This window comes from Rhipicephalus sanguineus, chromosome 7, assembly GCF_013339695.2.
Source record: "Rhipicephalus sanguineus isolate Rsan-2018 chromosome 7, BIME_Rsan_1.4, whole genome shotgun sequence".
NCBI classification, from domain to species: Eukaryota; Metazoa; Arthropoda; class Arachnida; order Ixodida; family Ixodidae; genus Rhipicephalus; species Rhipicephalus sanguineus.
In genome coordinates, this window is record NC_051182.1 from 106,734,154 (window position 1) to 106,747,269 (window position 13,116).

Consider the following 13,116-nt stretch of genomic DNA (forward strand, 5'->3'; position numbering starts at 1 on the left):
CGAGGCAGGATCAATACATCGACTGACAAAAAAAAGAAGATGGCTTTCGCCTTCAAGTCATCTCAGGCGCATGCATAAGAGAGCTTGTGAGTTTGTTGGTAGTTGTGCTTGCGTGGTCTTACTGGGGTTGTTGAACCCTCCGGTGGAATTAGGCGCGCACGCAGTCAGCCTCTTCAGGCGGCGCGAAGTATGCGTCCAGAACGGCTAAGGCTTGCTGGTACGCGTCGCGTGCTGCGGTGCGCTCGGGCGCCCAGCCGCCCTCCTTTCTTTCATTGAACGGTGCTTCCGGTGGCGATACAACATACGTCTTTGCAACAAAGTTATGAATATAATAAACTTTATTTACACCCAAAACAAAAAACAAGTCAATACCTGCACAATAAATAGAAAAAAATTTGAGCTATGTTACAAGACAAGTTCACTCATCAATTTTAACTGTCAATTACGGCATTGAAATTGTCACTAGTGTACATAAAAACATAAATCCCACAATTATAAGAAGTATAAAAGAGTATAAAAAGTATAAAATAAGGACACCACTCTACAATAAAGTCTAGATCGTAAAAATTTCAATCTAAAATTTCAATTGGTCAAAATTAAAAGTACCATCTCCAGACTAGGCTTAAATCGATGCCTTCCTGAGTGGTTCCAAAAAGGTGGAACTTCCCAGCTTAATTTACATAACATGTAATTACCTCACTCATTTTCCCTGAGGAAAAAGAAAGTGTGCCACACTGTGAAAAACACGCACATAGTTCCACACCTCACTAGTTAACTATTTACAGCATCATTTACATTTTCAGCGCCACTTGGAAGAAAAAATGCTTCTGCATGCAAGCAATATACACTGACATGTAGAACGAGGGGAAAGCGGCAAGGCAAGTGAGACTACTGAAGAGCGCAGTAGACTTTTTGAAACTTGAACAAGGCAACCAATCCATGATGAACTAAGACAGCCTGAAAAATCGTGGTCTTTGGCTGCCATGCACATATATCATCATAAAAAGCTATAAGGAAACATCTTATTATAATGGCACCGCTGACTCACACTGATCCCACTAATTCTAACATTTGAAGCACCTTGACCAGTTCATATTCTCACAACAAGCCTCTACCACAGATAACATTCACCTTTTAAAAACACCCGATGTATTAAGTTTAACTCACTATATACACCAATAAAAGAGCAAACCGGGTGCTATTGGTCAACAAGTAACAAAAACGCATACATATTTACATGTGAGCACAGTGCAATCCAGATTTTTCTATTGCTCCAGCAAGCAGCAACAAATGGGGTCCTTGTCTCGAGCGTTCCGACCAGAAATCCACCGCATCAATTCCGAGCTGTGCAGAGAAGGCTATGGATCACCATATGCTATGGCTATGAGCATATGGTTATGGTCCATCAACCAGAAAATGCTATTGCAAGGCTCCCCCGCCGTCGGCCTCTGATCACTCACTGCATGACACTTGCCGTGATGGAAACTTCTTGGATGAATCAGTAACATGCATTGGGCAAGCCCTCCTGCCATCTGTAGAACATGTAGTCAGCCATTGCTACCACTAAGCTGGCATGAAACCCGGGCTTTACTTTGAACTGATGAGCGTAACTTCGGACATGGCGATACAGCAAGATCAGAGGCACGCAGCAATTCATCATTGCACAGCCACCAATCTGAAGCACCGGAAGTCGAGCCATTTGTGCTGGAACGTCTTGCGCCGGGCTTCTTCACCAGTGGGGACTTCATATGACAAGGCCTGCTCAATCAAAGTAGGCATTCTGGTCCGTCGCCACAAAAAAGCGGTAGATGCGGCCAGACACGACGGGTCCAACGCGTCGCGTCGATTGCAGCACTCCCGCACCTCTTCGCACCTGCGGATGGTGAACAGCTCAGCAACCACTGTGGCAAGCTTGTTTGCAAGACTTAAAAGCAGGGGCTCAGCCAGGGAATGGTGCAATAGACACATTCCCGTCCCAAAAATTTCTATGCGCCATACGATGCCCAGTATAAAACAACACTCGATGCACCTGCCTTTTGTACCATGGCCAAGTTGCCACTTCACAGTCAAGGATATGCCCCCCCCCCCCAAAAAAAACAGTTCCCGGCTGTGCCACTTCTTTATAAGGGCATAATTTCAATCATAATTGTAATTTATTCATGTGCTGTACCAGCAACACCCCTCTTGCTGCAAGAAGATGCTTGGTAGACTAGAAAATGCATAAAAAGTAAATATGGGTAGTGAAACCCCCTTAAGTTTCTATACCACCTTGCCATGTCTTGCCCGATTTTGATGCGTTTGTTAGGACTGACATGGTTATTTATCAGTAAAAATGGATTACATCTTTCGAGCCAACATAGCCAAAACACGAGAAAATACATTGAAGTCCATACTGTTACTCTAGCATATAAGCACTGTAGCTTTAGCATGTAATTAAAAAATGAAGCTGACATTAATTTCCTCTTCTGATGCGAGATTCATGAAAATCGAGTCTTCAAAGACCAATTCATCTGCCTGGACTGATTTGGCATTTATCTTTAGTGGTACATTAAAATACACACAAGATACCAAATGAGACCGAGTAGCCTTTGCTTTGCTTGTCTGTCAAGTAAGTACCATCAAGACAAGCCAAAATGGAAGGCAGCAAAGGCCATCCCAAGCAATACATGACCACAGCATAAAGGGACATTAAAGACAAGCCCAAGTTACGTTAGACTGGCAAAACGCACATTTGCTATGCCCACAGTTCACATAGTACAAGTGCAAAGGATATTAACTATAGAGTATAATTTTACTAGTATAGCTTCTCTTTTTATGTATGCATCTGTAAGTTGGGGTAACTGGAACACATTTTGTGCATACCAATTTACTTGAGTCAGAGGCAACTCATAGCAGTGTCATACCTGTATGTCTGCCAGTAACGTTTCTCCTTCTGCACGTTGCTTGCACGCTTGGTAGGCCTGGGAAAACATGCATTCACTGACACACACGGACGCAACGCAACGTTCACAAATTCTTGCCTCAAATCATCACAGTTATCATCAGCCTACGCCACGACCACTGCCCGACAAACACCTCTCCCAGCAATCACCACGTATACTATCTGCCTTGCGTCAGCTCGTACCATCTTGCATGCAAGTTTTGTCATTTAATCTGACCACTTATTCTCTGCCATCCTCAACAGCGTTTCCCTTCCATTGTTACCCACTATGTAACTATAATATAGATTAACAGAATGCTTTGCTGGGCGAGTTGGTGCATGGTCTTAAAATAAAAGCAGGAAACAAAAGAGACGGGACATACGAAGACAAGAAGATGGGACAAGCATCCCATCTTCTCGTTTTCTTTCTTCTTTATTTTAAGACTATAATGGATTGATGGTTACCTGGTCTATTGGTTACGTACCCCGCTGTATATTTCACTTTTACCGCTTAATCCTAACAAGGAGATTGACTGCATCTGCTCACTTTGCAGTCAACATCGTTGCCCTACCATGTCTTAACGTTATTCATGTCAGTTTGGAGCGAAGGAAGAGAATTTTAAGGGCTCGTTTCTTCGTTGATACAGCCTTAATGACGACTAGCTGATAATGAAGCCAAGGAAAGTATAGGGGGAAAAAGTCAGCTGTCCACTTGTTGAAAGACCCCGTGCTACGTGACATGCTACGTGATGCCAGATGGCAAAAGAAAGAGTGTTCCACAGTCGCCGTCATGGCTAAGAGTGGTGCTACCTAACACTCCCAGGTTTGAATGCACATAAATACCCGATAAAGTTTCAATAAATGTGTCCAAAATCCTCAAAAATCAGGGAAATGCGATGTTTGTTCGATGCTTTCACAATTACTTCCTTTTGTATCCGCAGGCATCTTAAGATGGCTGAAGACAACATTTGGGACAGTAATCAAGAAAGTTAAATCAATTAACTTTTTAATTAGTGCAATTCGGCAGTAATGTCAAATGGGAGAATTGAAGTCCTTTATGCGAAGAACCCATTGCAGCTTTGAGTTCACGAAAAAAAAAAAGGCCCCTGGTAATAACTGCGAAGTAATACAGTTCAACCAAATTCAGCAGCGAAACCGAAACGCAGACTAGTGCAAATGCAATATTCTTCTGAGACGCCCAGAATAAGTGAACGTTGTTATATCAACCACCAACCAACTTTATAGTGTGGATGTAGGCTGCGTTTGCAATTTTAGCACGCATGGTGCGCATACGTTAATGAACGCGGAAGAACTACACCTCTGTAATCGTAGTCTTGAACAGTGATGTCATTCTGGTCGTCTGCTTGTTGCGCACATTGGTGCTTCGGTTTCGCCATTGAGTTTGATTGAATTTCATTACAACACAATAATTACTACAGGACGCTTTTTCTATATCCCAAAGCTGCGATGGGTTCTTCCACTCGAAGAACTTTAATTCTTCAGTTTGACATAACCATGTAACTCCCCTAATTAAACAGTTAATTAATTTAACTTTCTTAATTACTGTTCCAAATAATGTCTTTAACTCTCTTAAGATGCCTGCCGCTACAGAAAAAGCAACTGTGAAGGCAGTGAGCGAATATCGCATTTTTCTGGTTTTTGAGTATTTTGGACACATTTCTTGAAACACCCAGTATATCGTAATTACTACAATACAGGTAACGTGCCCTATACCTTCCTTGGCTTTATTATCTGTTGGTCATCAAAGTTGTATCATGTCAGTTTTGTTAGACAACTCACTGCATTTAACTTGTTCTCAAACATCAGTGGTAAATATGCTCACGTCTTTCATGCCATTTTGTTATAGCGAGACTTAAAGGGACCCTGAAACGGTTTTGATGGTTTTGTACGAACACATTGAGCCGGTAGAGCAAGTCCCAAGGATCATTTACAGACCGATTTAGGCTCTGTGCGTAAACTGTGTAATTTATTACAAGGCTTTAAATCTGCGAATCACCACCGATCACAGCGGCTCAGCCAAACGAGTTTTCAAACCGCCCACTTCCAGTGCGCGTCGTATTGGAAGCGCGACGTCACGTAGGCGGCTGATCTGATTGGATATGTCCAGTACACGTCACTGAACCTCCTGTGGGCAGCGAGCGTCGTCGTACTCCGTGTTGACGTGAGCTGAGCGAGAGTGTTTATCTCGAGGTTTCTTTTCTTGGACATAATTATTTGCCCTAGCCGTGTTGTGTACCACATATCTAGCAATTTCTAGCAATTGGTGACTTGTAAAGCTGCGACATCGTGCAATGTTCGTGAGGCATCTGGCGAGCGGAATCCCTTCAGCTCGTCGCTGCAATGAGCGTCGCGCTCTCACTATGCGTTCAACGCCACGATCCACGTTTGTGTGGCTGTAACTTCACCCCTGAAGACACAACCACATTGCCCGAGTTTACGCTTATCGGTGATCGTTCTCGAATTATTTTTGTTTGTCCACATGCTTTTGCAGATTGTCGCCGTACAGGAGAATAAAATAAGATCTGCTGGTAGTGTGGCGGCACCTGTCGGAGCAGATATCAACCACTCCGCGAGCTTCGTCTTTGTTGGGCCTCCGAGATTGCGCGCAACCCGTCGACGCACAATATCAGAGGCCATGACTGGGCGAAGCTCAAACCGTCGAGTGCGCTCATGAGAGCGCTGCGATCGCCGGCGATGTCAGGGTGTCTGTGAGTTGAGGGTGCAAGGCAGTGGTGAGGAGGAGGGTATAGATATAAATTCCATAGCGGCCTTGGTACACAGTGCGTCGCTTAATTTGTGGTGCGAATGATTTGGGGATGCTCCTGCCTAAACGCTGACAAAACTTTTGAAAAAACCGTTTCAGTGTCCCTTTGATGGCATGACCATAGGGGTGCACAGTGGGTAGGGTGGTTCAGGAGATTAATTTAATTATGGCACTTCTGCGACTTTTATTATTTTTCAAGCAGCATGTCAAAGCCCACATAACAATTGAAATGACAAGGAAGACACCTGAAAATGTTGACTGTGTGTGGCACTGCATTAGATACCAGCTTAGGAAAATGCTTGGCTGTAGTTCCTGTGTATAGTGCTGCAGCTACAGTAAAATATATAAGTTGAGACGCTTGTTTAATTGGAAATTAAATGAAGTGAGCCTTTTCTTTCTTTTTTTTTCCCAACAGGTGCCAATAGGTGGCCAGATTGTGAGGAGGGCAGTTGTCTGGCTACTGTGCCCCCCCCCCCCACTAATTTGGAACACTGTGCAAGCTCATGGGCATCACCAAAGAGAGGCATGACAGAATCAAGGAAGTGACATAAACCAGAAATCCAGTTTTCTACCCTACAGCCCGAGGCATGGTCAGTGCAGTGAATGTTAATGAGCGAACAACTCGGCACCTGTAGAAGGAGCTTGGGTGCGGGGTACTGGCAGACAATGGCCTCGGCCACGTCCCGACTGACGCTGGCAAACTGCTCCAGCTGCGCCTGCCAGGTGCGCCTGAGGCTGTCGTGCTTGGAGAGCGAGCCGGGGGCCAGGTGTTGCAGTGGACGGCTCTGTTTGGCCTCCCTGTCCAGTTGGGGACACAGAGTCGCGAGAACATGAACATTTCACCCATGGTTTGGCCCCCTTTATGAAAACTGACTTTATTAACTGATTTATGAAAAGAGTTTAATTGAACCACTCCCTAAGCTTCACGTTAGGAACACCCTGCGTTCCTTTCTGCTAGGCATCAATGAAAGAAGCAAGCATGGCTGCACTCACAAAAGCAGCACTTTGATAAAGCAATGATGTATACCCACAAACTTGAAAACTTAAAGGATTTGTAAAAATTGAGCAGACACAACACCAATGGGGAGGGAGGGGAGAAGGGTAAGAGCATACATATTTTTTTAGAAACTTGCCCTGATCACATATACACTCTGATATACCAATAGTAATTTACCTTTACATGCAGCGTACACTGAAACCTCGATACAAAGAACACGGATATAACGAAATATCGGTTATAACGAAGTAAATGAGGAATAGTCTTGCAATACATACAGTGTCAGGAATCTACGTTTATAACGAATTGTCGGATATAACGAAGTTACTTTCGTGTAATATGTAACTTCATTATAATCAGGTTCGAGTGTATAAGTAGCTGAAAGCTAGGAAAAGTGAAGATTGGCAAGCAACAAATTGTTGCTTACACAATGACTTATTCAGCAACACTGGTGTTGCTCACGATTTTTTTTTTTTGTGCTTCAGAGGCTCCTCTGTAGAAACTTGATGAAAGTGAGCACCACTCCTCTTGCGTTTATTCCATATTGGGAGATACTTAAATGGAAGCTTTAGAGACCAAGCTGTGAAACTTTTTCATGCACACAATGTAGTTTTACTAAAACCTGTTGCAACATTTGTAAAATTGTAAAACAAGCCGGAGTTTGTAAACTACACAGAAAATTCGAAAGAGCTCATGGGAACGGACGCTGCACATCTGTGTTCAAGCACACTCGTCACACGCAACAGGCAGATGCACACAGGTGGAATCGTGCGAAAATCTTGCCTGTGTCATGCATGTAACATACATACATACAGTGGTCATGGATTCAAGTGCAACAACTTGGGGCTAAGTAATTCACATGATTTTGTTTCTACCGTCATCAGGCCGTGTCATATCAGGTACTTTCGACACGAATGCTTAACATCGGAGTCAACATTACCTTTAGCGGCCGGATGCACAGCGACATGAAGTAGCTGTCTCAAGCAATTGCACATAAGAGATGTTAAACTAAAGGTTCTTATGTATTTCACTGCATGTAAAAACATTGTTTCGCTGCAGCATCGGGCTACTATGCCAGGAAACCACCTAACTAGGAAAAATCTGCACTGCCACAAAGCCACACTTCATAATTAAGTGTTCATACTAGACTTGCATCCCAATTAATCTTTTTTTTAATGTTTAAAAGCATGCTATGCAGGCTTACATGAGCTAAGTATGGCATATTTTAAGATGTAATGTATTTTACCAGTTATAACCTCACTACATTAGTGTTCAAACCATGCTGCTAGTCAAATTTGCTTCAAAATTATTCAATACTCATTACCATTTCCTTCAAACCAAAAATGTGATATTCACATAACCCTGATTATAACTAAGGGAAAAAAGCCAGAAAATAAAAAACGAGTTCCCTTTTAAAAGAAAGAAATAGGCCCGACACTACAGCAGCCCCTTCGTACCTGTGTGGCCGCTCGGCTAGTGCACGAGTGAATTTGGCCAGGTACTCGGCCAGCTCCTCAGTGCTCTCCTTGGTTGCCACGGTGATGCCGCTGTCCAGTTGCAGTGGCACCAGCGTCTGCACAGCCACGGCCAACCAACCAAGGAATTTTGGAAATCAGCCACTTGACATACAAGTTTCCTCGACATAAAAACATATATGAAAGACAACCACGAGAAACAAAATCAATGAGATGGAGGGTGATCAAAAGCTATGCAACACAGTTGTTACACCATGATATGCAGTCAGTGTACAAATACAGTACACAGAAAAACTGAGAGACAAAAGAATAGTATAATAATTGTTAGATCTTCAAGTCCCTATACCACAATATCATTATGAGGGATGCCATAGTGGAAGGCTTCGGAAATTTCGACCAACCGAGATTTTTTTTAACGTGCACTTATATCCAAGTACACGGGCCTCCAGCATTTTAAAATGCCTCCATGAAAATGCGGCTTGGGATTCGATCCCGTCACCTTCAGGTCAGCAATCAAGCACCATAACCACCAGACCTCCCCGGACAGCAGAGAAAAAAGGACGCAGATTTGTCCGCGTTCATTCCTTTGTTTTTCAACTGCCATGTGTGAGCCCCACACAGTCAGGCTTCGCCAAAAAGAGGCTAACGTTTTTATGTGTTCATTATATGTTATAAACATATATATTTGCGACACAGCATTACCAGCTAGAAAATGTATTGCACGCCACCACCACTTGAAGTGACAGAAGCAGATCTTCGCTGATCTTCGCAGCACAGTGCCGCTGCCTCACCTCCTGGATGTCTTTGCGGGAGAGGGGCACTCCGTCGTAGACACCCGGCTTGCGCCTCCGGACTGCCGGCTGCGAGCCCAATACCAGGGCTCGATACTCTGCGTTGGCTCGACTCTTCTGCTGCCTGTTGTTATTGTAACACCAGAGACAAAAATTGAAACAAGAAATTTAATCGAGGAGTGGTTTAATGGGTCCCAAAATCGTAGCATCCATTTCGTCCTAGGGATTGTGAAATAGAACTAAGTCAGTGAGAAAGAAAAGCCCCCTCCTACATAGCTGCAATAGAAGTCCTTATAGTCAGCTGACAATTATAAATTAATTTATTAGTATTGGGGGTTGGTATAGTAACCCAGAATGTAAAACTCTGTGCAAAAAGAACACTTGTAAAGGTACATTCGGCTCCAATCAGAATGTGGGTGCCAGAGCTGCGACACGAATCCTTAACCTTGTGCTCAGTGGTAGTGCACTTAAGCCACAGTGAGATCAATGGGTGAAAAGTAAAGCTAGTCGATAAAACTTCAGCTCATTTGTGGTGTATAATGGCACAACCAGCGCTGAAGCTGAGAGACACCGCAGCAAAGAGCACAAGACAAATTTTGGCTGCTCGTGGTTCTTTATCGTGCCCCTAAGTCAAGCATACAGGCATTTCCTTGGAGTCTGCTCGCTTTGAAAGGTGACTGTTGTGTCCAGGGATTAAACCTGCAACCTCGTGTTCAGGTGGTAAAACCTTCACAATACCGATGCACCGAAACACAGAGCAAGCTAAGGACAGTAAGAGACAAATGGAGGCATACTCACAACTGATAAGATCAGCACAGGAAGCAGAGCATATGCAAGTACAATACCCACGGACTGAAATAGGACAATTTAGGGCTAAGTAATGCCGTCTTCAGTTTGGGTGATATCGGCGTAATTTCGACTCGAATGCTTAGATCAGAGCCAACATTATCTCTGGAGACCAGATTCGTCGCGACATGACGTGGTTATTTCGAGCAATTGCACATAAAAGTTGTTATACTAAAAATCTTGACGTCGCGTTTGAGTCCGTAAGTACTGTACATGTAGCAACATCAAAAAAAATGTCAAAACTATACGTCATGCTTACGTAATCACATCTGTGCTGAAGGGAAAGAAAGAAGCGAAAGCAAGAAATAATCAGGAGACTTTAGATTCCTCCATGTTCAAACTGATTTAGTGGGAGTAGCCTCTCGCAGTGCACAACGAAAAACAGCTATCAAATTTGAATGTAATGAATACGGGCGAAGGCCCATCCACCTACACTAAACTTGAAGGGAACTATGAAATAGTCGATACATGAGCAATTCAAAATGCAAAACATGTCTACCTGAAGCTTATTCATAAACTTCACACAAATTGGACATTCTCTCGAGATCATGAAAAGGGGGAATAAGGCATAGAAGTTTAATGATAATTTTTCGTCAATGCCTTCTTGCGGAACACACGATCAAACACAGTCACCACAACAAGCCTGTATTTGCGAGAACTAATGTGCATAAATATTCATTCTCCAAGCAGACAGTCACAGAATGGAATTCGTTACCACAAACTTCATCCTTGTCACATGGTAAATTTGCAATCGTTTTGCATGCCTTTTGATATTTTTTGTGCACACTGTCCTGCTTGGACTACATTCCGCAGTATTGTACGAAATAAAAAGTAAATGTCAAACCAGGAGGCCTATCATGTTCTTGAATCAGCGTGGCAGTCCTTTTGCCTTTTCAGCAACAAATGGCCGCAAACAGTGTGCTTCAGTGCACAGCGGTTACTTCCATTAGTGCTCTTCACCCTACTACATGACTGTATCGCAGCGAAGCACACTAAGGACAATTTACACATTGTATGGAGCACGAATATTATTCCAGCGGCACGAGGCATCCATATCGTGAGACAAGCGCCTTGCTCATTTCATACTCCATGGCTTGCACTGCCCACTAGATGCAATGCACTGGTTTGAATGCGTGTATGATGTCCGACAGCACGCGTTTACAGAGAGAATTTAGTGGTTGTCCTCTGTTGCTCTCTGTTCGTCCTTCGTCTACGTGCGCGCTCTAATACATCACGGATTATTTCCTGTGATGCAGGCGATTGCGTACCAGTTAAACATGCACTTGCAGGGGCCCAATGTTCAATATATGAAATATGGAGGCAAATAGGAGTTTCATATACATAAAGTCGTATACTATTGAACAGGAATTACACAGGGTTACTAGATCTGTTAAATATAGCAAATAATGATACACATATTCACATCCAACTGCATAATGAGTCTGAAGTTGTCTGGTGGGTCAAAAAAAGGAAGCAGGTAAAGAAAAAGGAACCCCCCTCCTTTTTTTTTTTATTTGCATGCACCTGTCCAGTTCTAACATGCCCTCGAATCTAACACACGATATGTTTTAAAGGCTTTCAATGAGAACAACTAACGCATAATTAATGCTGAAGCTCTTAAATAAATCAGAAATGTGAAGCACATTCCATTTTTTTTTAATAAGAAGAAACAAGTATGCCTCATAACTAAATATAATAAGATGAAACAAGTGAAGAGATTGTGTAGCGCAAGTTTGAGGTGCACAAGTCTTTAAGTGTAGCCAGTGGCTTACTTGAAGTACTTCTCCAGGCCGTAGACAACATAGGTGAGCTGCCTGTTGGGGTAGACCTCGCTGATGCTCATCATGTGCTCGCTGAGAGATGTCTGCGTCCTCACTGATGAGTCCTGCAACACAGGATATTGTGGAAACGTGTTGAAAGGAAAATAGTGTTGCCCTTCTTTGACTAAATTATTACTTGCCTTTGCCGAATCTACTGAAAAGTCCCAAACTTTATGTTTAAAGAACTAACTGAGTGCTCATTACATCAGTAAATAAAAACAATGGCTCGGTATATTCCATAGACGGAATGTGAGTGAGTGAGTGGAACAAATAACGGTAGATGAGCGAGTGAGAAAACACGTACGAGAACAACGGGCAGGTGCCTGAGTGACTATAAGTAGAACCTCGTTGATACGTTCCCGCTTGATACGATTTCCCGGCTCCTACGCTCGAAATCGCGAAAATTAAAAATAACCCAATACAGCTGTGTGTAATATGTTCCGGTTAATACGTTCCCGGAAAATACGATTATTCGGCAACAACGTTCAGCACAGCGGAAAACTAGGGTCGTATGATACGTTTTCTACTCAGAAACTCTCATTCAGATGTGCAAAAAAAGGCCCTCTCAGCAACGGCAGCTTCTCCGCAGTGCCTTTCCCCCCTCCGTGCTTTCTCTGATTTGCTCAATTGTCCCCTCCGCGTCTCTTCCGAATTGCTCGATCGCCGCTCTCTGTCACCCACGCGGCGACGCGGGCCGTCACAATCTTCGAACGGCTTGCCGCGGAAACACGCATGCCGCTGCCGCATCGCCACCGCTGCACAACACGCCGCGACCCGTAACCATAGCAACGCCGCCATTGTGCCTAGTCAATATGGCCGATAATTTCCCGCACACTTTTCTCCCGGAGCGCAATCGTTTTTGGGTTGCTCCGCCCGGCGCAATTCCAGTCGGCGTTCGTATTTCTCTGGCTGGGCAGTTCTGCCGACCAGCGGCTCGTCAGAAGCTGACAGAAAAGATTTGTTCTGGAAGATATCTAGGAGGTTTCTGGTTATCAGACGCCAAAAACGAGACGATGTGTGCTCGCCGCCATCTTTGTGAGGACTCGACAGATCGCAGTGCGGGCACTTGGGGACTTCACCTTCGGTTGCCATTACGCCGTGCGTTATCTTTTAAAGCCCGTTTCGCCGCGCGAGATGGTGCGATTACTAGTGGCGGCGAACATACCAGCGCATGTCTCAAGTTAAGACAGAACGCAAACTGATCAGCGCGAGTGTGCGACGTAGTATGCGATAGCCGCGAATAGCTGTCGCTTTCGGGGACGCTTGTCACTCTCGCGAGATATCGCATATCGTGTTGTACCGCGATTGTTACGTGCACTGCGAAGAGTTGAGCTTGTTAAGCCTTTAGAGGGGCGGCAGTTTTCTTCACGGACGGGGCGAGTCACGCGTGATCTTTCGAACGTACGTGATCGTATCCCAAATGCGTATGTTCGAGAATATCACTTCTGCTCTTCGGCAAACCTAGCCCCATATTTCCAAGCG

General features: G+C 44.1%; 1 protein-coding gene across 1 annotated transcript; it reads right to left on the reverse strand.

Annotated features, from left to right (window-relative positions):
• Window positions 1–337: 337 nt before the first annotated feature.
• On the reverse strand, window positions 338–11,697 carry LOC119399706 (crossover junction endonuclease EME1). Its single transcript, XM_037666537.2, has 6 exons — window positions 11,587–11,697; window positions 8,969–9,092; window positions 8,160–8,275; window positions 6,335–6,503; window positions 2,904–2,960; window positions 338–1,873 (listed from the first exon to the last, which is right to left on the reverse strand). The coding sequence occupies exons 1-6, from the start codon at window positions 11,658–11,660 to the stop codon at window positions 1,763–1,765; spliced, it is 651 nt and encodes a 216-aa protein (XP_037522465.2). The 5' UTR covers window positions 11,661–11,697; the 3' UTR covers window positions 338–1,762.
• Window positions 11,698–13,116: the final 1,419 nt, after the last annotated feature.